Raw genomic sequence first — 25188 nt, 5'->3', positions numbered from 1 at the left:
GCTGGCCTCTGTTTCCATGATTCCTTCTGAGGACCCTTTTCTGACCCTGCTGACTGGCCCTTCTCTGGAAAATTAGAACTATAATTTAATGGCAGAGCAGAGAAACTGCTTTCTAGGGTCTGCTATGAATCAGCAGGCAGTCTCAGCTGAAGAAAACACCCAAAACAAAGAAATGAAAGCGGAGAAAGAGGGAGCATGACTCTCCGAGGCTTTAGCATACATGGGTGGCTCTCAGAGAGCCTGCTCTCCCTCCCTCCCTCCCCCCCGCCCCCATATCAGGACATTAAACATGGACACGCTACCATCATCTAATCTTCAGCCTTTCATCAAATGTTGCTAATTGTCCCTAGTAATGGCCTTTTGTAATGGCTTTTCCCCCACGTCCCCACTTTTTCAGAAGGTAAAAATCTGAGAATTGGACTCTCAAAGGCCTTTATCAATTGTTACCTCTTCTGTGCATCTTATTAATTCACTTTCCTGTGGCTCCCTCGCTGCACAAATTTAAATAACATAAGCATCAAGACCCTGCCAGAGTCACCAGTCTGTGGGTGCTCTCTCCCTTCTGCTCCCCACCGTTGGCAGCTCATTGCTTCACTGTGAATGTTTTAATTGCTTTGTTCTTTGGGGGTTAATTTTTCACGGATCTTCACAAACTGTATAACTTTTACAACGTACTATTAAGCAGTGTCTGCACGACTGCTGGCTTGTAATTGCCAAGAAGCCACTCCAAGGCTGGCGGGCTACAGCAGGGAAGGTTTCATCTCCATGGCTTCAGCTTGTTCTCCCACTAAGCCTGCCAGCACGCTGCCCTCCTATGTGGACATCACCAGGGAGGGAAGACCTCCAGGTCTGAGGCTGAGAACGCACGGGTCCTCGGGAGTTCAGTTCTCACAGGCACACCAAGTGTAGCCTCGCACATCCCAGGAGAGGAGCCTTCGAGGCTCCTGGTTTAAGGAGCGCCAGGTTCCAGAAGGATATGGGTAGTGGCCAACATTGCATCAGAGAATGGAGAGCTATGGCTGACCCCCTAGAAGGATTACAAACACCAGCCTGGGTTCTCAACGTCAAGCCTGTACTTTCCTAGGGATTGGGTCTGGGCAGCAAACAGGTGCCAGGCCACAAGTCTTCAAGGATGAGGGCAAATCTCTTCCTCCCTTCAAGGTCAAATGAATCTTCATGCAACCCGTCGCCAACCCTTTGCAGTTTGTCTCCTCTCCCCGTCCCTTGATCCCAGCTGGGAAAGGAATCATAGGGCCGCACCGAACGCCCTCCTTTAATTCGCAGCTTCATAGCATAAGGTGATGGTGCTGAGGCTTTGCTGTCAGACAGGACTACGTTCAATGCAAGCGCCAACGCATTCTCTCTAACTTGGGCAGGAGACTCATCCTTACCGTCCTCACCTAAGAAAAGATGAGGATGTCTCTGGGCTCCTGTGGTTCTTGGAAGGATGAAAGGACGTGCGATATAAAACTCACTAGAATATCAGCTCGATGAGGGCAGAACCCAGGCTGTCTTGTTTATGGTTACGTACTCGATGCTAAGCTCAATGTCCACAACAGTAGATGCCTCAGATATTTGTTAAGTCAATAAATGCACATAATACATTTTATGAGTTGTAGCTATTATCAATAGCATTCAACTACATTCCTGAAACTCTTTGGTCCCCTGAATCTGTGATTTTCTAAGAATCCAGCTCCCATCTTCCCAGCCAGTTTTTCTCAATAACTCTGGGTACCACTCTGCCATCCTCTTCTCTTGTGCCCAAGTTCAGCCCCAAAATGCCTTCAAAGTTTCATATTCTTGGTCATGAACATGACCTCATCCCCTCGACTCATCTACAAGTCTCTTTCTTTCTTTTTTTCTACAAGTCTTTCTTTTCTTTGCCCTTAGTTACATGAGGGGACTTCCAAAAATTCCTGGGCAAATGGAATTTGAAGGTAACAAAAATTTACCACAAATCTTTTGAAGCCTCTACAAAGAGTCTGGCTTCCAGTTGAGACCAGAACTCCAGCGTGAATGCCATGTGTACTCTAACGCCAATACAAGAAACAAAGATTCTCACAGCTGGACCGAAGAGCAACCTGATGATAAACAGAGAAAAAAAAGATTGAAGTTTGGGGATTTCATTTTATTGGGATCCTCATTCAATGCTCATGGAAGCAGCAGGCAAAACCCAACCAAAACAGAAACACTACAACAATGTATTTACACTTATAAATGTTCCAAAGGAAAAAAAGTCACCTTGCGGATAAGAGGTCAACTAGCCCGATCGTGGTATTTTCAATGGCTTTATATGCATATGAAAACTGGACAATGACTATGGAAGACTGGGGGTGTAGGTGAAGAAAATGCAGCATCCCACGGCCTGCCAGTAGAACAGACAAGTCTGTGTTCGACGAAGGACAGCCAGATGCCCTTTAGAAGTAAAGATGGTGAGATGCCATCTCACGTCCTTTGGAAATGTTCTCAGAACGAACCCGTCCCTTGTGAGGGACTTAGGCTTAGGAAAGCAGACGGTCGGGGACCCAAAGGGATGCCCTCCAGGGGATGGATGGATGCCGGGCTGCCACAGTGAGCTCACACACAGCGAGTGTGATGGAGAAGGCACGCGTGTTTTCTTCTGCTGTACACAGGTTACCGCAGCTCAGAACACAACCACAGCTCAGGCCGCAACCACAACAGTAGCAACAACAACAACAGCAACAACACTAAGTGCATGAAATAAGTGGCACAAAAATTAATTGTATGTATGAATCTGTAGATGGAGGAGTAATACACAGGGCTGGGTCATTTCTGTTCTTATTTTTAATATCAAACTTCCTCTAGCCAACCCTTTTCTTCTTTCCTTCAAACTTTCCATCATTTGGGCTTGGCATCTCAAGGGCATCATAAAAACAAAAACAAAAACCCCAAACCCAAACTCACTGCCCTCGACTCGACGCCAACTCAAAGCCACCCAGTAGGACAGGGTAGAACTTCCCTAGTGGACTTCTGAGACTGTAACTCTTAGTGTGGGTAGAAATCCTGTCTTTCTGCCATGGAGCAGCTGGTGGTTTCAGACTGCCCACCTTGTGGTCAGTAGCCCAAAGTATAACCCACAATTCCACCAAGGCAGTTAGCAGTCCAATGGCTATACGCAGGCCCTCAATGCCATCTAAGCTGGATTTCTAATCAGGAGCAGGAAAGACTATTATTAATCATTTAAATCACTATTACAAACACACATCATGCTGAAGAAACACATTGACAATGCCTTTGCTAAAGCTTGGGTCACTGGAAAAGTTCCTTTAGGAAGTACAAAGGCCCAGATGTATTTCCAAACTCAAAACCTGTGCCCGTTTGGTATCTTTGAAAGTCTGTGGCCTCACATGACCACGGAGAGAAATACTTCCTCCTTTGTACACCTGTCAGCATTCTGTAGGTCTTACTCCATCACTGACCGTGGTTGATGCACAGTGCGGAAGCAGATACCCACTTCTGACAAAATGATACAAAACAGTGGTGGACCGGCTTCATTTTCCCAAATCACACTACACACACTACACACACTACACACACACACACACACACACACACACACACACACAGCTCTCAGGTTGTTCTGAACTTCATCTCAGCCACTGCATTTAGAAGCAACCAGAGGCTAAAATCCAATGGAAGGTGTTTAATTTTCTCTGTCTCCGGGGATGAGGCAAGGGAACTGACTGGCAGCCTTTTTATACGATGTCACATCTGGAGGCTGCCTGAGACCATTTTAGCGGCGGGAAGATGGTCTCTCTACCTCTCATCTCCATTCTCCAGCCTCTGTCATTGCACTCGCAGGCACAGAGTCGCTTCCTCTCAGACTGTGGCACTCGCTGTCTTTCATGAACTTCCTGTGGCTGCGTGAGAACAGCCAGGGTGCTGGCAGGGAGCTGAGAGTACTCAGCCCTCTGAGGTCCAGGGCCTTGGGGAGAACCACGTAACCAGGCCATCCTGGGCTTCCGCACACCGCCGCCTTAACAAGCACAAATTAACCTTTCTAGACTTTTTCCTCAGGTAAGTTTAGCAAAGTCCTCACCCCTTTAACCTCAGATGCATTTTTCAAAGCCTCAGCTGCTGGCTGTGCCCGTCCTGGGCAGTTGCTATGGTTCCCACGTTGCTTTCTCATCTCCCTCTTCCTGCACGGCTCTCTGCACCCCATTTCTGACTTCCTGTGTCTCGTACCGTCCATTAGGCAGACCCTCAATTTATCGCCTTTCTGAATCTCTGGGCTTTGTCTTTCTGCTCACCTCTTGACTCTATCAGTTCCTCAAGTCCCGGTGTCTCCTTTGACCTCAGGGAAAGACTTGGTGTCGTATTGGTGGATTGAGGCCCCGGCCCTTACGCGGATTTTGGGTCTGAATCATCAACTACTGAAATCCTACTTCGATGGTTTTTCCAAAACAAATGCTGGCTCAGGCTGAAGCCTCTGAAGGCAGAGGAACCCAGTGACTAAGACACTCGGCTGGTCCGTATCTGGAGTGTTCTTAGAGCTACATAGCCTTATTACCACCAAGTTCCTCGCTTACAAACTGAGGCTAATTTCACCAGCCTCAAAAACACAGATACAAAAATGTACAGGATAAGATACAGAAAACCCAAGCCCACGGCTGTCAAATTGTTTCTGACTCGTATACGTGACCCTGTATAGGGATTCCGGAGCTGTGAATCACGTTGGCAGCCGTTAGCCTCGTCTGTCTCCTGAGGAGTGGCTGGTGGTTTCAAACCGATTACTGGTCCAACAGTGACCTGACAGCACTACCAGGGCTCCTAAATGACACCAAGTGATTGGCAAGTAACATACAATCAGCAGAAGTTCCTCCTCATATTAATATGCATATCATTATCTTTCAAACTGGTGGCCTAGTCCTCGCTCTAGATGATCAGCTAAATTGCTACTCACAGTGAAGTGTACATCTGGTTTATGCAATCATGACCATTTTTTATTTCTCAAGAATTTCTATTACTAAACTAAATCTAAGCCACTGTAGATCTTGAAAGTCCTGCATTGGTAAGCACCGGAATGCTTCTCAGATACCTGTGAGCTCTGGCTCCTTTCCTCTAAGCACACTGTTTACCTTTTATTTACACATCAAAGAGCGTGTTGGACAAGCCAGGAGGAGGAAGGAACCCAGGAAGGGTGCCTTTTGCTGCCGATTCATTGGCTTTGTTAATTTATTTTCAAGTATTACCCACCTGATAGCTTTACCTCACCCAGCTTCAATCGTTCTTTTCCACCCCTTGTCCCAAGATAGGTCCCTGACCCTCAACCTTGGAGCACCACACAGCCATGGTGCTTCTCAGCTGCCCATGTGTCCATGCCAGCCCAGCTGCCCTCCGCTGTCCACTGATAGATCCGTACTTATACACTTCACCCGCGGTTGACTGGGGCCCCATCTCCTTGACCATCTTCAAGGCATGCAGCATCTTTTACCCCACCGGTTTGACCTTGAGCAGGCTGTGCCTTACTGAATCTTTCCATCAGCATGACCCTCAGCGGGATACAATATCTGGGGTAAATATCACTAAGGCACTTTACTTCTCTTGATCAATTTTCTATCTAAAACCCAGCTTTCTATATAAAATTCAAATTTCTCTATAAAACTCAGCTAAAATCTTTCCGTTTCTCTTAGGTTTCCAGTTTTATCTTATCAGTGGTTTATGTTGCTGTTAGGATTTTTTTTCTAGTATAAAATATTGATTTGACAACGAAGCTATGATTCACTCCTGAGCAACGTTTGGTCCCTGTCACCTTCGACAGTGATGGCCAACACCACCAAGCTTTCTCCGGTGATGATTTCCACCAAGTGTGCTGCCACCGAATCACACGTTGAAGGTGTCAGTGATCTGAAAACCCAAATCTTCCATCGATGCTTTAGCTTTCAAAATTTTTATCATGGTCAGTTTTATTTGTTGTTTTATCTTGACCAATATTCATGGTTGGAGATGGCTTTCCTTTCTTTTTTGTAGCAACATCGCAAGGGAAGTGGCGAGCAAGCTCTCGCAGGTTTGCTCATATTCGCCTCACCATCAATAGAAGAAGGAATGAAGACAGTGCCTGTAGTCAAAATGCAAGGATGAAGACCTTCTGCTTCTGCTCCTGCCTGCTTTGATAGTCTGTTTTGACAGTCAGCCCGGTGCTCACAACCTCTTAAGGTACCTTTGTCCGCAGCTAAATTGATAGCCAGACAGGGTTTGGGCCATTTATCTCTGACACCTTCCTGCCATGAAAACCAAGCTCACTGCCATCGAGTTGATTCCAACTCAGGGACCCTGTAGGACAGATCTTTTGGGTTTTCAAAGCCTATCTCGCTCACCTTTCTGAGGAGCTCCTTGTGGGGTTGAACTGCTGACATTGTGGTTAGCAGCCCACTGCATAACCCGCCATGCCACTGGGCTCGCCTGATACCCTCTACACTGAAACACTGGTGTTTGAAAAATGGGTACACACAAATCATGAGAACTGGTCAGATTCCGCACTGAAAATCAATACACTCCACCTCCCTTTCCCAGGTATGATGGCTTCCGAAGTCACATTCTTGAGTTCAGGTCTCAGCTTTACCACTTGCTAGCCTTGTTACCTTGGGCAGGTGATACCACCTCTATGACTTCAGTGAACACATCTGTAAGTGGGAATAATGACAGCGCCTACGTCACCACAATGCGCTCAAACAGGGCAGTACTTCACTGTTGTCCTCCAGGTTGCTATCAGTTGGAACCAACTCAATGGTAGCTATTAGCAACAACAATAACAACACCAACGGCATCACAAGGTTTCTCTGAGGGATGGAAAGAGTTTTGAACAGCAACTAGAATAGAAATATTTCGTGATCAATAACTATAACTATTAACTCATTTTGGTGGTCACATAATCTCATGTCAGCTTGAGGATAGTAAGAGTGAAGGGGTGGAGTCTAGCCTGTCAATCAGGTCACAGCCTGATGATGTCTCCCTGTGGGCACGGCCTTCTCATGAGGATTCTGGGAACTTCCTCTCTTTCTTTGGGGAGGTGGCTGACACGCTTTTTCTGCTTTCACAATCCTGTTGACAAGCCACATGGAGCCGCACTGATGGAAGCCATAGCCCTAGAGATGCTTCCACTGCCATTGGATCCACAGGACTTTTCATCCACCAGCCTGGGATCTTCTTGCATTTTGCATCATTACATGTGCTATGTGAGTCTAAAGAGGAATTTATGGACTAGTACCAGACATATGAACTTGGTAATATCCAACTTATGGACTTGATCTGCAGTGGGCTGGGATATTTTCTCAATATACAATTGCTCTTTTAAATAACGCTCTCTTTTACACACATGTGAGTGTCTCTGGATTTGTTTCTCTAATCAACCCAGACTAACACACTCATCAATATGATCTATTTTCTGGTGGTCATGACTTGACATGTCCCCGTGGGAGAGGGCTCACTAATCTCACTGGCTTCCATTCCCTTCCCCTTTTCTTCGATGCTCTAGTACTTGTTTCCTGTGGTGCACTGGTAACTATACTCCTACAGATGTCAGTCACAGTTCCTAGTTGTCATTTTCTGAGCTATATAGATATATGAGGGGTTACAAAAGTTCGTGAATAAGTGGGATTAAAGAGAGTAGAATTTCCCACAAATGTTTGGAAGCCCACTTGAATATAGAATGCATTTTCTTACCTCACTGAACTTTAGATTCAAAGCTGCTCCTTGAGCACATAATATATTCCAGGCACCATTATGAAAATTAAGTACACACAAATCCTGGCATCACGTATTTTAAAGTTCCTCCAAAAAATAAGTGATTTTTGCATCGCTCCCAGATATATTCCTTTATTGAGTTCCAGACCTATTCTCCATGGTACAAAGTCTGTGGACTTGAATCCATCCCATGGCCATACCAATATAATATAAAGCCTACAAATTGTCTGGCTTTAGTATAATTGTCTATTATATATTAAAAAAACCCATAATCTCCCTCGCGTTGAGTTGATGACAACTCATAGCGACCCTATGGGACAGTGCAGAGCTGACCCTGGAAGTGTCCGAGAATGTAACTGTTTCCCAGAGTAGAAAGTCCCTCAGCGCGTTCTCCCTCAGGGCTGCTGGCGGTTTCAAGTGGCGAACCCTTTGGACCACAGCCCAGGGCCTAACCACGATGCCACCAGGGCTCCTGCGAGCCGTCAGACTGTGGTGCTAATTAGTAACAGACCAACAGATCAATGGAAACTGAAGACAATTTCTAAACAGATCCAAATGTGCCTGGTGATTTAGGGTGCAATAAAAGCAACATTGCAAATCAAGGAGGAAAAGATGTTATTGTAAATGGAAGGCATTGGAATAACTAGATGACCCTATACAAAGATGATTTTGCATCGTGCCTTATATCCTCCATTAGGATAAAGTATTAATGCGTTAGAGATTAAAATGTAAGAATATAATCATACCAGTATCAGAAGGAAAAACCCAAATTCACTGTCATTGTGTCAATTCCTTCTCCTAGTGAGGGACCCTACCGGCCTGCCTCTGGCTTTCTGAGACTGTAACTCTTAGGGGTGTGCAAAAGCTCCCATCTCCTGTAGCCACTGGTGACCGTGGAGAGAGCAGCCTAAGTGGGCTCATTCATCAGAAAGAAAACTGGGTGAAGTTCTCTACAACTTGAGAGAGGGTATGTTTTCCTATGACTAAGATCTCATAGTAAGAAGGGAAAGGCATGCCTCTGCTTACATTCAAAGACCAAAGCCTTTGCATTGCAAACAAGAAAAATTAAAATCAAGTCACCCACCATAAGCAGTTCAAAAGATAACTAACAAACGGGGAGAAATATTTGCAATTTATATCACAGGCAAAGTATATCACCATTCTTTATGTGTAAACAGATTCTAAAAATAGAGGAAAGAAAACAGCCCTTTAGGAAAGTGGGCCAAAGATATGAAGAGCTCAGAGAAAAAGAAATGCAAATGGCCTTAATCATATGAAAAGCTGTTCAGCCTGGCTCTTAATAAGAGAAATGCATATGAGAACCGCTTGGAAGACCACTTCTCATCGTCAGACTGGAAACCCCCCAAATCATGTGCTACGGACTTTGCTGACGGGGCTGGATGGCAATGGGCACTTTGATGGTGGCTGGTCTGGAAAGCACAAGCCCTTTGAAGGGAGGTCTGAACCTGTCTAACAAAAGTATACATGTACTTACCCCCACCTCACCAGTCCATGCTTTGGAATGTATTCAAAAGGTGCTTCATAGGAGAACAAATATGGAAAAAGCAGGCACAAGGCTCAAATATAGCCCTATGTTCTTAAAAAGAAACGTGTTTACTGAGCAAAATGGAACAAATGAACGTGTCTTTTAGGCCAGTGGAGTCCTGGTGGTGTAAGTGGTTTACGTGCGGGGCTCTTAACAGCCAGATCAGCAGTTCATAACCATCAGCGGCTCCTTGAGAGAAAGATGAGGCTTTATACTTCTGTAAAGAGTTACAGTCTCAGAAACCTACAGGGACAGTTCTACCCTGTCCTTCAGCGTTGCCATACATTGGAATGGACTCTGTGGCAGTGTGTTTTGTTTATTAGACTGGTAGGATAACCATTGAACCAATGGAGGACTATTCAGCTTTAAAAATGAGTGAGCCATATTTCCATATGCGACTATAGGAGAACTTTCAGAATGTGTGTGCTTATTCAATCATATATAATGTCTTCCAAAAAGACACGTTGAAACCCTAACCCCGCTCTTGAGAAAGTGGCCATGTTTGAAAATAGAATTGTAACACTATTATCTTTAGGCTCACATCAGGTCCTGCTGGAGTTGGTGGGTCCTGGTCCAGCATGAATGGCATCCTTGAAAAGAAAAAGGAGAGGCCTAGGGAGCGGAGATGGCTACAGAAGGCAGACACCCCTGCACACCAAGAGTGTTAGGCATCACCAGGAGCTAGGAAAGGAACACGGAGCATACTCTCCCTCAGAGCCCTGAGATGAGTAAGCCAGAATTGTTGACTTCTAGCCTCCAGAAGTGTGACACAAGAAATTCCTGTTCTTATAAGCTCCTCATTTGGTGTAACTTTGTCATGGCAGCCCTTGGCAATGCATGCTATCTGTGCATGCATATAAATAAGAGAGTAAAGCGTGTGCCTAGTACACCGGTACCGTCCATGTAAGGGGAGATATGGACATGTGCACAAACACGATTGTGTCTGTCTATGTGTAATGGGTACAGTGAAACAAGCCCACAGAAATAAATGTTTAGCTGAAAGGTAGTGAGCGAACAGGGTGGAGAGAACACAGGTAGAGCTAGACTTTCTTGGATATGCCCACTCGTGTAGAAATAATTCACAACTCTGTCCACACTTAAGACATTTTTAAAAGTTAAGCACAAAAACAGAAACCCCTGAAAATCCAAAGCAAAATGAAACAGAAGAAGCTTCTATGGGGCTGGGAGGAGACCTGGTGGCTCTGGGCTATGTGCTCGGCTGAGGACCATGAGGTGAACCTCCGGAAGCTGTGGGAGAAAGACGGGGCTTTCCAGGTCCATAAAGACTTCATTTCTGAAACCCCCAAGGGCAGCCCTGCTTCGTCTTATAGGGTTGCTATGAGTCGGTATCAACTCAGAGGAAGTGGGAATTGGCTTGGTAGGATTGCCACACAGAGGAATTATCTTAGATGATTTAAAATCACACTCATTTGGTCATCATCTCCAGTAGGCTATAAAAACAACGAAAACCCAAAAGGAAATTAAAACTATATATAAGATAAATAAATAGATGGATGGGTAAAGAATTAGATCCGCTCCAGTAAATATAGAGGACCCCAGGTGGCAGAGTGGTTAAGTGTTCAGCTGCTCGCTGAAACGTTGGCAGGTCAAGTGCACCAGTCCCTCAGTGGGACAGTCACGTGGCAAACTGCTTCCATGAAGAATGTGGAATGTTTGACCGTCCCACAGGTCAGTTCTCCTCCATCCTATTCGGCTGCTTGGAGGTGGAATTGCCTCAATGGCAATGAAACAACATCCCTTGCTGCTTAACCCTATGCAGCTCTCTGCCTTCCCACTGTCTGTCCAATGAACCACCAAACCAAACCCAACCCACTGCCACCGAGTCAACGCCAACTCACAGTGACCCGACAGGACAGGGAAGAACTGCTCCAGTGAGCTTCTGAGACCTTAACTCTTCATGAGAGTAGACGGCTCCGTCTTTCTCCCGCAGAGTGGCTGATGGTTTTGAACTGTTGATCTTGTAGTTAACACAAATGGGTAACCACAATGCCATCAGGGCGCCTTCCAATGAACCACAAAATGATGAAACATTCACCTCATACATAGTCTATAACTAACCTGTTTTCCTGCCATTTTGGCACTGTCAGGTAAGCATTGGACTGCTAACCCAAGAGTCAGCAGTTCAAACCCACTAGCCACTCCTAGGGAGAACAATGAGGCTGTCTGCTCTCATAGAGACTGATAGCCTCAGACACCCTCCAGAGGGTCACTGCAGTGGGGTTCCCTCCTGGGTTTCCTTTCCTTTTGAGCCCTTTCCTCCTGGGAAAGTATCTACCACAGCATGCGGGTATGGCTGCTAGCCAGATCAGGTCCGAGGAGCAAGAACAAGCTACAGTTGTCCCGGGAACAAAAGAACTTCTCCCGTGGAACAAAAGGCTGCTGTAAAAACATCACCAGACTCACTCGAACAACATTTAGAGTCTGGTCAGCCCCTTCCTGGTCAAGAGTCATAACCCTGCCCCAGCCCCTTAACTTCTCTACTTCCTGGTGGATATGTGTAAAACTACAAAGCCCTCCCCCCTTTTTTTCGGAGGGCGCTGGGGCTGGGCTTGCGGCTCTAGTCCTGGCTAAGTAAAATCGTCCTCCTTCACGTTCCCTATTCTTTGTTTCTTAAGCCATAGCGAGAGTGGGTTGGTAACAGCCAAGGGGTTCATCAGTAATTATACGCAATCATACTGTGGTGCCATCGCTGTTACCGGTGTGCTGAGATGATTGTTTGCCTTCTAGAGACTAAAGTAAACGAGTAAATGTATTGCCATTAAAAAGCCATTGTTGAGGCCATTAAAAAGCCAAAACCTTTGGCTTGGGAGAACGAAAACGCAGCCCTGAAAATTGGTAAGATCAAGTAAAGATCCTGCAGTCCAACACTGGATTTGGAAAGGTAAGCAGCAATATTTTGTTTCTACAACAATATTATAGTAATTTCTAGCTCTGAAAACGGAAGAGACCTAGAAGCAATGAGCAACCCAATAGTCACAAGCACCCCCAGTCCCCGGAGTGTGGTTTTCAACACCATTTCTCAGCAAGAGAACCCAGAGTCCCTCAAGGAAACGGAGCAGGAGATGTACCAGATGAGCCAGGAGACCCCTGATCTCAGAGAAAGCATTCAAGCATCTAGAAGACTTGGGAGCCAATGTAAACAGGATCCCAGTGGCCCCAAGTGGTACATGTGCAAATCAGTAAAGATATCAAAAGCAATAAATGGAAATACATTAAATATGTTTAAATCTCTAAATATATAATGATTCTAAAACACCTAACTCTTCACCAGTGAAGTAAAGTAAGGGAGAAAGTACACACACACACACACACACACACACACACGGGAAAAGCTCCACTGGGCGGAGCTTTCATAGCACGCATTTTCCCGATAGGTGAGCATTGAGCAAATTGCTCTGAGTTAGTGCACTCAGTGGCCTCAACCTGGGAAGGTTCTCTCTGGTCATAGTGAGTTTTTTTTGTTGTTGTAAAAGCAGTTTTGTTTGAATCTTGTTTTTCCTGATGGCTGGTTTAAGAGAACAGAGTGCAGCTTTGAAATCTTGTTTCCTGTTATGGAAAAATGCTGCAGAAACTGTTGTGGTGCTGGACACAGCTTACAAGGACAGTGTTATGAGACACGCAAGTGTACCAGTGGTTTTTTCATTTCAAAAACGTGAAATGTCCATTGATGACAAACCTCATTCTGGACATCCGTCAACTTCCCAAACGGATGAAATGTTGATGCATAGTGCATTTGGAGTTCATTCCACCAGGTCAGAGTGTTAATCAAGCTTCCTGTTTAGAGGTTCTGAAAAGATTGCCTAACAGTACGTGACAAAAAAGGGCCTGATTTGTGGCAGCCAGCATACTGGGGACTGGTTTTACCAACACCACAATGCACCTACTCATGGAGCCATCTCAGTGCTGCAGTTTTTTGGGGAAAAAAACCCAGCCTGCCTCTCTTGCCCCACCCACTTACTTAACTGCCCTCCTGACTTCCTTTTGTTCTGAAAATAAAGAGATACATGAAAGGACAGCGATGTGAAGATGCAGAGGAAGCAAAGAAAAAAAATAATGAGAGAGGTGTTTCAGCTATCCAAAGAGATGAGTTTGAAAATTTTTTCCACGAGTGGAATCGCAGTTTTGACAAATGTATTAAGTATAATAAAGAGTATTTGAAGGTGATAAGATTGTTTTGTAAAGATTTTTAAATACATAGCTTTGAAAAATATTCCAGGGTTTTTTTTTGAGTACCTCCTTGTTGTGCATGCACGCGCGCGTGCACACACACACACACACACACACAATTGTTAGTCCTGACTTTCCCAAATGGTTGTTGAGGAAACCAAAGAGCTGATGATTGTTAATTTCTCTTTATACAATAATAGAAAAATCAAATGAAAATACCCCCGCTAATAAATGGTGAAGGCACCCTAGTGGTGCAGCAGTTAAGTGCTTGGCCCCTAATTTTATGTCAGTTTGTCTCAGACTCACCAACTGCTCTGTGTCCCTCTGCCTCTGTGAAGATGACAGCCTAGGGAATCCTGGAGGGGCCAGTTCTCCTCTGTCCTCTGGGGCCCTGTAAGCCAGTCAGCTCCAAGGCAACAGCGTGTGTTTTCATAAACAGATTGCGGTGTGAGTAGCGGTACCTTAGTGGCAAAATTCTCACCTTCTGTGTAGGAGACCTGGTGTTCATTTCCCTCCCAGTGTCATGCTCAGCCCATCCCTGGAGGCCTGTGTACTGTTGAGATAATACACAGATTTCAGTGAAGATTCCAGACCGAGTCTGATGAGGAAGAAAGGCCTAGAGAACAACTACTGAGAATCAGCCAGCCAAAGCCCTACCGGGAAGCATTTCATCCCATTGCGCACGGTGTCTCCAAGGGTGAGGAAACTGAGGCACGGAGATGTTAACACCGCACATAGGTGAAAATCTACTGTGGGGACTATCAGTAATTCTGTCGCCCGGGAAGGGGGGAACTGGAACTCAAATTAAGTAGCTCTTATTTTCTTCTCTGGTGCAAACAGTTGATGAACTAGACTGCTAACCAAGAGGTTGCAGGTTTGATTCCACCGAGAGGCATGCTGCCTGGAGTTCTACTTAGAGCAGATCATTCATTAAGAACCCTGTGATAGTTAAGGATGAGTTCAACAAGACAGTCATGGGAAAGGAGAGAGGTAGAGGCCAACCTATCAATTGGGTTGAAGCCCGATGACACCTCCTTGCGTGTGGCTTATTATTTAAGAGTTGATTTCTCTTTGGCCCTTCACCTTCGCTGGAGTTGAATCACATGTCTGGCTCCTCCTGCTCCTCTTGTGCAGTCTGCCCATCCCAGGAACTGCCAGAAGACTACACATGATAGATTCATTCGGCCAGCTTCAGATTGATATTACCTCTGCATCCGCCAGCCTGTGCCCTGCCCTCTCTGGCCTCGGCTTCCAGGAGCCCAGAGAATCTGACCTGAACTGGACTGAAGTTACCTATTTCTACAACCGTGCCCACCACTTCTGGATCTTCTTCTCTTTCTCTCTGTCACATCTGGAGCCGGGGGCGCAGTAGGGAGGACCGGGGCTGTGTGATGGTCGCGGTCCACCATGGTCAACAGTCGGAAAACAGCAGCTCCTTGAGGGGGAAGACGGGCTGTCTACTCCCCAAACAGTGACAGTCTCAGCAACTCACAGGGGTGCCTATGAGTCGGCACTGACTCAACGGCAGTGAGTTTATAGACAACACAGAGTCTCTGGTTGGTTGCTCTAGAGAACCCAACCTCACACACACCTGATGGCGGGCAGTTCCACCCTGACTCACATGGGGTCAGCAGGAGTCAGAGTGGACCTGACAGCAAGATATCCCCCTATTTTCTTCAGCGTTGCAAGGCACAAAGGAGTCCTGGTGGCACCAAGGTGAGTGCTTGACTGTCCATTGAAGGATCAGAAGTTCAAGCCTACCTACCTACTTCTCTTGAAATGTGTTGACTTGGTAATGTGTTTCCAGGGCGGAAAAGTCCGGCCAAGAAAAGCCCAGGGTGCTTGAAGGTAAACAAGCAGCCATCTAGCTGAGAAGCAGCCAAAGCCACATGGAAGCAGCACACCAGCCTGTGTGATCATAAGGTGTGCATGGGATCAGGTATTAGGCATCAAAGACCCAGAACAGAAGAATCATATCGATGTGAATGAGGGGGGGTGTGGAGTGGAGACTCAAAGCCCATCTGTAGACAATTGGACATCCCCTTACAGAAGGGTCACAAGGAAGAGACGAGCCAGGCAGGGTGCAGTACAGCAACGATGAAACATACAACTTTCCTCTAGTTCTTTAATGCTTCCTTTCCCCCACTATCATGATCCCAATTCTACCTTACAAATCCGGCTAGACCAGACGATGTACACTGATACAGATAGGAACTGGAAATACAGGTAATCCAGGACAGATAACCCCTTCAGGACCAATAATGAGAGTAGGGCAAGAGGCGGGTGGGCGGAGAAAGGGGGAACCAATCATAATGATCAACATATAACCCCCCTCCCTGGGGGCCAGGCATCAGAGAAGTGGGTAAAGGGAGACATCAGACAGTGTAAGACATGAAAAAATACTAATAATTTATAAATTATCAAGGGTTCATGAGGGAGGGAGGGTGGGGAAGGAGAGAAAAATTGAGGAGCTAATATCAAGGGCTGAAGTAGAAAGAAAATGTTTTGAGAATGATGATGGCAACAAATGTGCAAATGTGCTTGACACAATGGATGTATATATGGATTTTTATAAGAGCTGTATGATCCCCCAATAAAATAATTTTTTAAAAAGCCTAGGGTGCAGTTGTTGTCCATCATAGGGGTCACTAGGCATTGGAATCCCCTCTCCAGCCCACAGCCACGATAGCCAACACGCAGCCAAGTCCCTGTTATAAAAGCCAGTGTTCCTTCTACTCCATTGGCACTTCACCTCGGCTCAGGACGCAGAAAGAGTGGGGAGGAAAGCCAGGTAACATTTTACATCCCAAACCACCTGCTGCTATGTTAACACGTCTGTGAGAGGCTCCCACCGGCCACCCCTCCAGAACAGCTTTCGAATCTAGCCAGAAATCTCCCACTCCTCCACGACTGACTCACACGCATGCAGAAAGCAGAGTCCACAAATCTAATTCCTTCTCCACCCAGGCATTTGTGTCCAGAGAGCACAAGAGGTGAGAGGCGGTCCCACCACCCAACCGGTCCCCAAGAGCAGTTGCTCGCGCTGACTGTTTTGTTCGGGGGCAAGCGTTCATCCAGGAGCAGTGCGGACATGGGGTGGCGAGGACACAGAGGTGACTAAGTGGCCAGGGCAGGAAGAGCTGGGAATATGAGGGTGATTATACAGGCGCTGTCCTCTATGAACATATTAGCTCCCCAATAAGCCCATGCAGGTTGACTACTTCCCAAGCAATTTCTCAGAGTTCCCACGAAGACAGGTCTCTGGAAGTGATTGCCAAGCTCAGCTCCCGTCAAGCAGCTCCTGCTGTCAATGCTGCAGACCTCAGTACTTCACCTGGAAAGTGTGACAGGCCCCATACTTTACTGTCCTGTGACGGTAGGCGGTGTGAGGTGTTGGGTGCCTGTGTCCAGTCGTCCCTTCAGGACACAGCCAGGGGACTACCACCTGAGGGGGTTAGGCTTCAGGGGTGGTATATTCCAGCTGGCGTCCTCAGGCAGATGTTGACTGTCAGGAACTAGCGACGGCCAGCTCTAACCACTAAGGAGAGGAGGCTATGGTGGGATCGTGTCTAATGGGAACCAGCTAAAGGATGGGTGAGGTCTGCTTGGCGGTGTGAAGAGAAAGGCGTAGAGCAGGAACATCTTGCATGATTGCCATGCACACCAGTGGGTTTAGGGTTCTCTCGAAGGATTGGCGAGCCAGTAGGTCATGGCTGCTGGCTGATGAATGATATCCAGGAGAGAAGAGTTGGGACCGTCATGGGAACAAACCATAGTGTGAATGCAGGGTTTCCACAAGGACAAAGCCATGTTCCTTCTACGGTCATTCCCTGTATCCCTCATCACATCCCTGATGATCATCAGGGACCTAACGCATCCTTCAGAAACATGGAAGAGGTTCAATTTGGGTGGATCTGCATAGGTTCAAGGAGAGGGGCTGGGGGGTGGGGGGCAGTCGGCTGTCTAGATTCTACCTCTCATAAGGTAAGAGACAAAATGATGCCTACAATGGAGAGTCACACAGTGAGCTGAGACAAGCTAGAAAAACCTCTACTTGGAGCCGATGGTGGCTGTCTCGGAAGACAGGAGTGAGGTCGGGATGGGCTTTGCAGGGGCTGGGATGCAAGTGGTGAGTCAGGAAGCAGTGTTTTGTTCTCTGGACCCCATGGGCTATCTCCTTGTGGTTCTCTCCTGACTCTGAAAGGAGAGAACCTGACATAGACATAGAAAATCAAGTGCAAACTCCCAACTGGAAATGATTCTGATGGTCACGATACAGGGGTCATACGCACAACAATGATAATAAACACATATACCCTAACACTGGGGCAGCTCAGCGCCCACACCAGAACAATCGAAGGGGAAAGTCGGCAACCTACATTATAGTTGGAAGCTTCCTTGCAACTTAACCTAAGCTTACCTTTGCAAGTGGATGCAGACTAGTCAACTTGGTATATTCAATGGCACACGATCCAGTACCGCCCCCCGCACCCAGCCCCCCCACCATCATTTTTTCACCCTTGAGGGATCTGTGGTTGGTTTTCACAGAGTGGTTGCTCCCTTGATTTGGGGTCCCAACCCTCCCCAGATTTCATCTCAACCCAGCAGGTTCTGAAGTCCTCTTCTTCCTCAAAACTGTACAGGACACACACACACACACACACACACACACACACACACACGAACCCAGATTAGAAACTGAACATTCAGCATCAGTCTGTGATCCAGAACCTTGAGCCGCATCTCCCCATGCCCGGTATACGCCCACTTGGGAGCTGAGCCAAGTCCTTTCCACAAGAAGCTCTGCTCACCCTGATCCCGAGCTCGACGTTCTCGCCACCGTAGACCTCCATGCCTTCGTCCAGCAAGCCGATCTCCTGGAAATACTGCCGGTCCACAACGAAGCAGCCAATGAGGGCAGGGCTCCTGTCGGGGGGGGGGGGCAGAGATGCAGTTAGCTATCTTGTGGGATCTGCTGGAGAAAAGAGGGCAGTAGGGTCTTCCTGTCCTCTCAGGAGAATCTGGTCCTCTCTGCGTCCAGCACTGGTGTGGGCTCGTTCATGGAGTAACCCTCCTAGGCTCACCCTCATCCAGTCACGCCAGGGAGGCGGTTTCATACTGTCCGATGACCAGCCACCATTCCCTGGGGCTCTTTGTGTGTGTTGGCCCAAAGATGCGGTGCTCAGCCGGCCAGTGTAGATTGTCTGCACCTCTAACTGTTGTGGTTTCTGAACCCGGAGCCGACAGTCAGTCTTTGATTCTGCCTATCCTCCCACCTTTGCCCAACTGGGGACACGCATGCCATTCTGAGCCCACGTGCCAAGCTAAGCTTAGGCTGCGTTGTGATGAAGTTTCCAACTATGATGTAGGGTAATGGATTTCTACCTTCATCTCTTCCAGTGTTTGCATATGCAGTTAGGTATCCAAATGGTAGGTGTGTATGTGTTTGTAATTGTTACGTAATTTTGATGAATTAACCCTTTATCATTATACGATGACTTCTTTGTCTCAAGACAGGTTTTGGCATAAAGTCTTTGGGATCTGTATTAAAATGGCCACTCTTGCTCACTTTTGGTTGTTGTGTTTATGGGTTCCCCCACCCCCACAGCACATGGTTGGAGCTGGTCTTTTTGACTAGGTTGTAAAGGACTTTGGAGAACAGAGTAACACTCTTGGATTTTTGTCTGTTGGTCATAGGTTGCCAATGAAGAACTGCAAGTAGATGGCATAAACGGGTCTGTTTTTGTTTTTTAAAAGCATACTCAGGCCACATAGGGCTATTGCCTGGAGGAGATTGGGTGGGAACGGGGGAACCCAGCAGGGGGGGGCTTGTTACTATACCCAGAAAAGAAATGACAAGGGCATGGACCAGAGTATCAGTCACGGAGATGGCTTTAAGACATGATTTGATGTCAAATTAGCAGAACTCTTGATGGACGGTGAGGATGAGAGATAGGGTGGGATTGGGATGCCAACTAGACTTCCAGCTTGGGCGATGTGGGTGGCGTTGGAGGCCACTCACAGCATGAGACTACAGAAGAGGCTGGTTTCAGAGGGCAGAAGAAACACCCCGTGCTGAGCAATCGGGTTTCTTGGTGTCAGTGGGGCACCAGGGAGCGATCTAACAGGTAGATCTTAGGTAGATTGTCTAGAATTCAGGCTCAGGTCTTAAGTGGGAGAAGTCCCTGGGTGGTGCCAATGACTAATGCTCTCTTGTACTATGTGGACCAGAGATGTGGAGGCACCTCAGAGGAAAGGCCTGGTGATCTACTACTGAAAAACCAGCCATCCGAAACCTTAAGGAGCAGTGCAGTCCTACTCTGACCCATATGCACTGTCAAGGCATGGGAGTGTTCTCAACAGCAGCGGTTTGGTTAATGGTTTAAGAAATTGGTAGGTGAAGGAAGGGGCATTATATGCAAAGGATATGGTATGAGTTTATGGATGCAGGGGAATTACAGTGGGACCGGAACATGAAATGGGCGTGCTGCAGCTCGGGGAGATAAGGCTGCAGGGGGGAAGAGGCAGCTTCAGACCCCACCGGGCTTTGACTTCAAACTACATACATCTCAAAGATCCCAAACTCTCTGCCTTTGCTGCTGACTTCAAAGACCTGCATGAGTCCCCTGGGTAGCTCTGCTTTTAAGGGCCAGGCCTCCCCATGGGACCTGATTTCTGGCAGCATCGGTGCAGGTCGGATGTCTTTATTCTGTCTGCACAATCCATCCTGTTCCTTAAACACACACGTGACCCCAGAAGGTGGCCTAAGGGATGGCTGCTGACATGAAAGGAGAGATTAGATACTGCCATTGCTTTATATTACATAAGGGAGAAAGATCACAAGGAATTTCCTCAAAAGTGGGCAATTACTAAGATATCTTTCCTTGCCAGAAGAAAAGCAAGATAGATTCATATTTATAATAGGACGGAATAGAACCCAACTTGGCTGTTTCCTGGGGTGACCTCTGCTATCTACTGAGTTAGGTCCGTGGCACACTTTTGTGTTCTCATTTAGTTGTTGTGAGTCTGCTGGGTGCCAGGGCCTTTGCACACACCATCTCAGTTGGTTCTCCCATAGAGCTTGGTGGCAGCTCATTGTATGGGCATCCTTGTGTTACAAGATGAGGCAAAGATGGCTGAGAGAAGGACTGTGCTGCCAAAGGCTCTGGGCGGCAGAGGCAGGTTCTGCCACCAGATCGGTTAGGCCACACAGGGAGTCAACATCTCAAGAGTTGACTTGGAAGTGGTGGGGTCAGTTGCTTCCAACAGGGCTGGGGAGTGCTCACTCACTGCCAACTCACAGCGACCCTACAGGGCAGGGTAGCACTGCCCCTGTGGTTTTCCCCAGACTGTCACTCTTGATGGGACTGGAAATCCCACTGCGCTGCTGACGGCTCTCAGAGAGAAATATTCTGCTACCCAGTGAATGCTTTTGTAGAAGAATGCAGTGACATTCACTGCTTCTGTTTTGCTCATCTCGGAATCTTAAGCAGCAACTGGCAAACCTACCACGTAGGTTGTTGTCAGAGAATATCATCTCAACCTCCAATTTCCCATCACCCATCTTTTTAATCAAAAAGTTTGCCTCCCAAAGGGCATTTATAGAGGTATAAATATAGGCATGTATATATGTAAATATATTTATATATGATGATGGGGAACTAGATCTATGTGCATTTATGTATAGGTTTAGTGTTAAGGTAGCAGATGGACTTTGGGTCTCTACTCAATGCAAGAACACTTTGTTCTATTAAACTGGCATTCCATGATGCTCACCTTCCTGACATGATCGCTGAACACAGAGCATAAGCAAATGTGGTGCATAAGTAAATGTGGTGAAGAAAGCTGATGGTGCCTGGCTATCAAAAGATATAGTGTCTGGGGTCTTAAAGGCTTGAAGATAAATGAGTGGCCATCTAGCTGAGAAGAAACAAAGCCCACATGGAAGAAGCACACCAGCCTGTGTGATCGCAAGGTGTTGAAGGGATCAGGTATCAAGCATCAAAGAACAAAAAATCATATCATTGTGAATGGAGGTAAGTGCTGAGTGGAGACCCAAAGTCCATCTGTAGGCAACTGGATATCCTCTTACAGAAGAGATTAGCCAGTCAGGGTGCAGTGTAGCAATGATGAAACATACAACTTTCCCCTAGTTCTTTAATGCCTCCTCCCCCACTATCATGATCCCAATTCTACCTTACAAATCCGGTAAGAACAAAGGATATACACTGGTACAGATAAGAACTGGAAACACAGGGAACGTAGGACAGATAAACCCCTAAGGACCAATAATGAGAGTAATGATACCAGGAGGGGAAGAGGAAGGTGAGGGAGAAAGGGGTAACCGATCACAATGATCTACAGACAAACCCCTCCCTGGGGGACAGAAAAGTGGGTGAAGGGAGACATCAGAGAGTGGAAGACATGAAAATTTTTAATAAATTATCAAGGGTTCATGAGGGAGGGTGGAAAAGGGAGGGAGGAAAAATGAGGAGCTGATACCAAGGGCTCAAGTAGAAAGCAAATGTTTTGAGAATGATGATGGCAACGAATGTACAAATGTGCTTGACACAGTGGATGGGTGTATGGATTGTAATACGAGTTGTATGAGCGTCTAATAAAATGATAAAAACTAAAAAGATAAAAAAATAAATAGAAGAGTTGTACAAGCCCCCAATAAAATGATTTTTAAAAGAACAAAGAAATGTCTAGAAAATAATGATGGCAACATATGCACAAATGTTCTTAATACAATTTATGCATGGATTGGTACAAGAACTATAAGAGCCCTCAACAAATTGTTTAAAGATTAATAAATAAATAAAAAGAAGACGTTTGCCTCTGAGAAATGATATGCATGGACGGTTGTTGGTGGGCCATCCTTGGTCTTCTCTGTAGATGAAGGCACTCTCCAGAAGTCGTGGGTTATGTCACAATGAATTAACTGCTCCTGTTCCCGGGAGGCTTCATTGACGCTCTATCCACACAGAGCACAGGTCTAAAGAGAGCTCAGAGAGTCTGTTGACTGAATGCTAAAGGGTGGCTTTCAGATGGCTGTTCACGGCACCCCGCAGGGTGGGGTGACTCCACACACTTAGGAAGACCTGCGTGAGAAATTTCTTCCCATGAGTCAGTAGCCCCTTCTGCACAGGCAACGTGAATCTTATTTCTAAGTCCATGGATGCGTCATTTTCACCTTGACTGCCAGGCAGCTCAGAGCCAGGTCTGAAGGCCCCACTCTACGAACCGCCAGGGACTTAGGGTTCACCCAGTTTGCCGTGATCTTTGATCTTTCGAGGTGTTTATCTATTTTGTTTGTTTGTTTTTTACAAGGTGCTTTACATTTTCTTGTGAACTATTTCTAATCCCTTCAGGAATGAGCCTGGGGATAAATCAATATCATTTGCAGTCTGATCATGGTCATTGAATAACCTGACGAGTTAATATACAATAGATTAGCTCGAGGCACGCTGCATTGATCCCAGGGCACCTGCTTCGGATTTTGTTCACTTCGGCCCGGATGTGGCAGTCAGGGGAAGGTCCCTTCCTGCATGGCCTGAGAGGCAACTTCATGAGGGCCTCGTCCAATGCAGCACTCCGGGGAGGCAGACAAGGGAAGCTGAGACCCCACTCTGCAGGGTCAAGGCTCCACTTCCAGAGGGGATTCCATGGCCATCCCATCTTGTTAAACGCAGTTGAGGGTCTTTTGAGGGGCAGCTATGTCCTCCTGACTTTATGATACATTACGCGATTCCATTTCATCGTTGGAGGCTGGCCTTGATTCTGTTTCAAAGGTATGAAATCCGAAGCTCAGAGAGGCTAGGGAAGTGCTCTTGGAGACCCAGCAGACAGAGGTAGACCAGGTACTTCTCCTGTAGCATCTGCCTCCCAGGCCAGGGCCTCCTCGTCTTTAACCAAGCCAGGCACTCCAGCTGTGGCAGTTGGCTTCCATAAAGATGTACAGTCTTGGAAACTACGAGCAGCTCTGTCCTGTCCAGAGTCCACTCCCCGGCACTGGGCGGGAAGGAGCCCCTGGGCTCACATCGCCACGAAGGACAGAAAGCCCTGCAAACAGTGGAGGCTAACATCCAGCTCCTGACCCTACTCGCTGCCCACCATGTGCACTACCCTGGGAATCCAGCAAGTCCCTTGTGACCATTGCAAAGCCCCGCGTAAAGTCTCGCTCTCTGAGAAGGCTGTTCCGGTCAGTGTCCAGCTCAAGTCTCTCAGCGTATGCGTCATCTAGATATTGTTATGCCTGTCCCTAGTTGTGGGAAACAGGACGGGAAGAGAGTGTATGCGGATGAATCCTTTATTCTCCTATCTGAAGAAGCCTGGCAGGCTAGGTTTCTGTGGAAGAGGGAGGCCTTCAACCTTGAGAGTTAGAGATGAGTCCCAACCGCATCCTCATAATTTATATTGTTCCCACTATGTCCTCCCATAAGGTGCTCCTTAAAGTGACCTCTCACAAGCGCATGGCTGAATTCTCTCTGGTCCATAGCTCTAACTGCAGGAGCAGACATGTGCTCGCCTCTGAAGACAGCCCCCAGCACCTGTGTTAGGTTGGTCCTCCAATGAACTCAGGGACCTTTAGGGTTAGGGTATAGCCCACTTTGTTACATATGTGGTTACCTGTAATTAGGGGCGCTTGCGTGCTTGTATATAAGCTGTTATTGGAAATATAATCTCTCTCTAGTTGAACCTGACTCCTGAAGTCGTGGCAGCAGAGGTGAGCCCTTGCATGCTTTATCTTGTCTAATGTCTCTTTAATTCAGCCCTCAATTACACAACCACCCCCATTCAATTGTGGGGCTGGCACCCCACACCTAGTGGGGTCAGGAACCGACTCTTTTGTTTTTTGGTGGAGGTATGCAGAGTAAAATATATATCAATTAAACAATTTCTACATGCAAAATCCAGTGGAATCCATTATATTCCTCAAACTATACCATCTTTCTCAATATTCTTTTCCAAATGGTTTCTCCATTATCAGCATAAACTCATTGTCTGCCACCACCACCACCAAAATGTTAGGTGAGAAACCTGGGGCTGGGTGGTGGTGGTGGTGGCAGGCAATGAATTTATGCTGACAATGGAGAAACCATTTTAAAAGGATTCTAAGTTAGAATTGAGTTTTTTCTCAATTAAGTTAAACCATTGTTTGGTTAAAAATGAGTGTGGGGGTGGGGTGAGGTGGGGTGGTTTTAGTTTGTGGTTTAAGTATTTCCTCGGGGCAATAGTTCTGGAAATGAAGCAGCTTCATTGACTCTAGAAACTCTGATTTCTATGGGGATTTTTAAGTTCTTTTCCACATTTCCCTCCTTTTGATCAGGATTCTCCTATAGAATCTTTGATCAGTCTGGTCCCATGGCAAAGAAGGCAGGGTGTTTATGGAGACACTGGACATGTATTCCAGTTCCTCTCCTAAATTTGGAGGCAGGAACCAAATTTTAATGACTCTGGATGCCCAACACAGAGCACAGCAGTTGACACCCAGTAACTCACCTACAGTGATGTGTAGAAATGGCAATTTTAAGGCTGTGGATGGAACTTGGGTGCATTTGTAATTTTAAAAGGGATTGGCAGGCCCAATGAGCAATAACTAAAGGTCATATTGTAATGCCTTTCTACCTGCTCCCTTGTGCTAGTCTTCCTGAAAAGGATTGACCAGTGGACAAAGATAGGGCTGGAGTTTGAAGAATCAAAGGTGGGTTGGGAGGGATGCCCTTGGCTAAGGGACAAGGCAGAGA

General features: G+C 46.7%; 1 protein-coding gene across 2 annotated transcripts in view; it reads right to left on the bottom strand.

Moving 5' to 3' along the window:
• GALNT18 (polypeptide N-acetylgalactosaminyltransferase 18) overlaps positions 1-25188 on the bottom strand; it is a 373528-nt gene that overhangs the window by 83646 nt on the left and 264694 nt on the right. For both annotated transcript variants that reach the window (XM_075548442.1, XM_075548443.1), the window contains exon 6: positions 18250-18364. In XM_075548442.1, the coding sequence (XP_075404557.1) occupies positions 18250-18364 (115 nt within the window). The remainder of the gene's footprint in view (positions 1-18249; positions 18365-25188) is intronic.

The sequence above is a fragment of the Tenrec ecaudatus genome, chromosome 4, assembly GCF_050624435.1.
Source record: "Tenrec ecaudatus isolate mTenEca1 chromosome 4, mTenEca1.hap1, whole genome shotgun sequence".
Classification (NCBI taxonomy): Eukaryota; Metazoa; Chordata; class Mammalia; order Afrosoricida; family Tenrecidae; genus Tenrec; species Tenrec ecaudatus.
The sequence above is the reverse complement of the archived record's forward strand: the minus strand, read 5'-3'. Positions and strand labels throughout refer to the sequence as shown.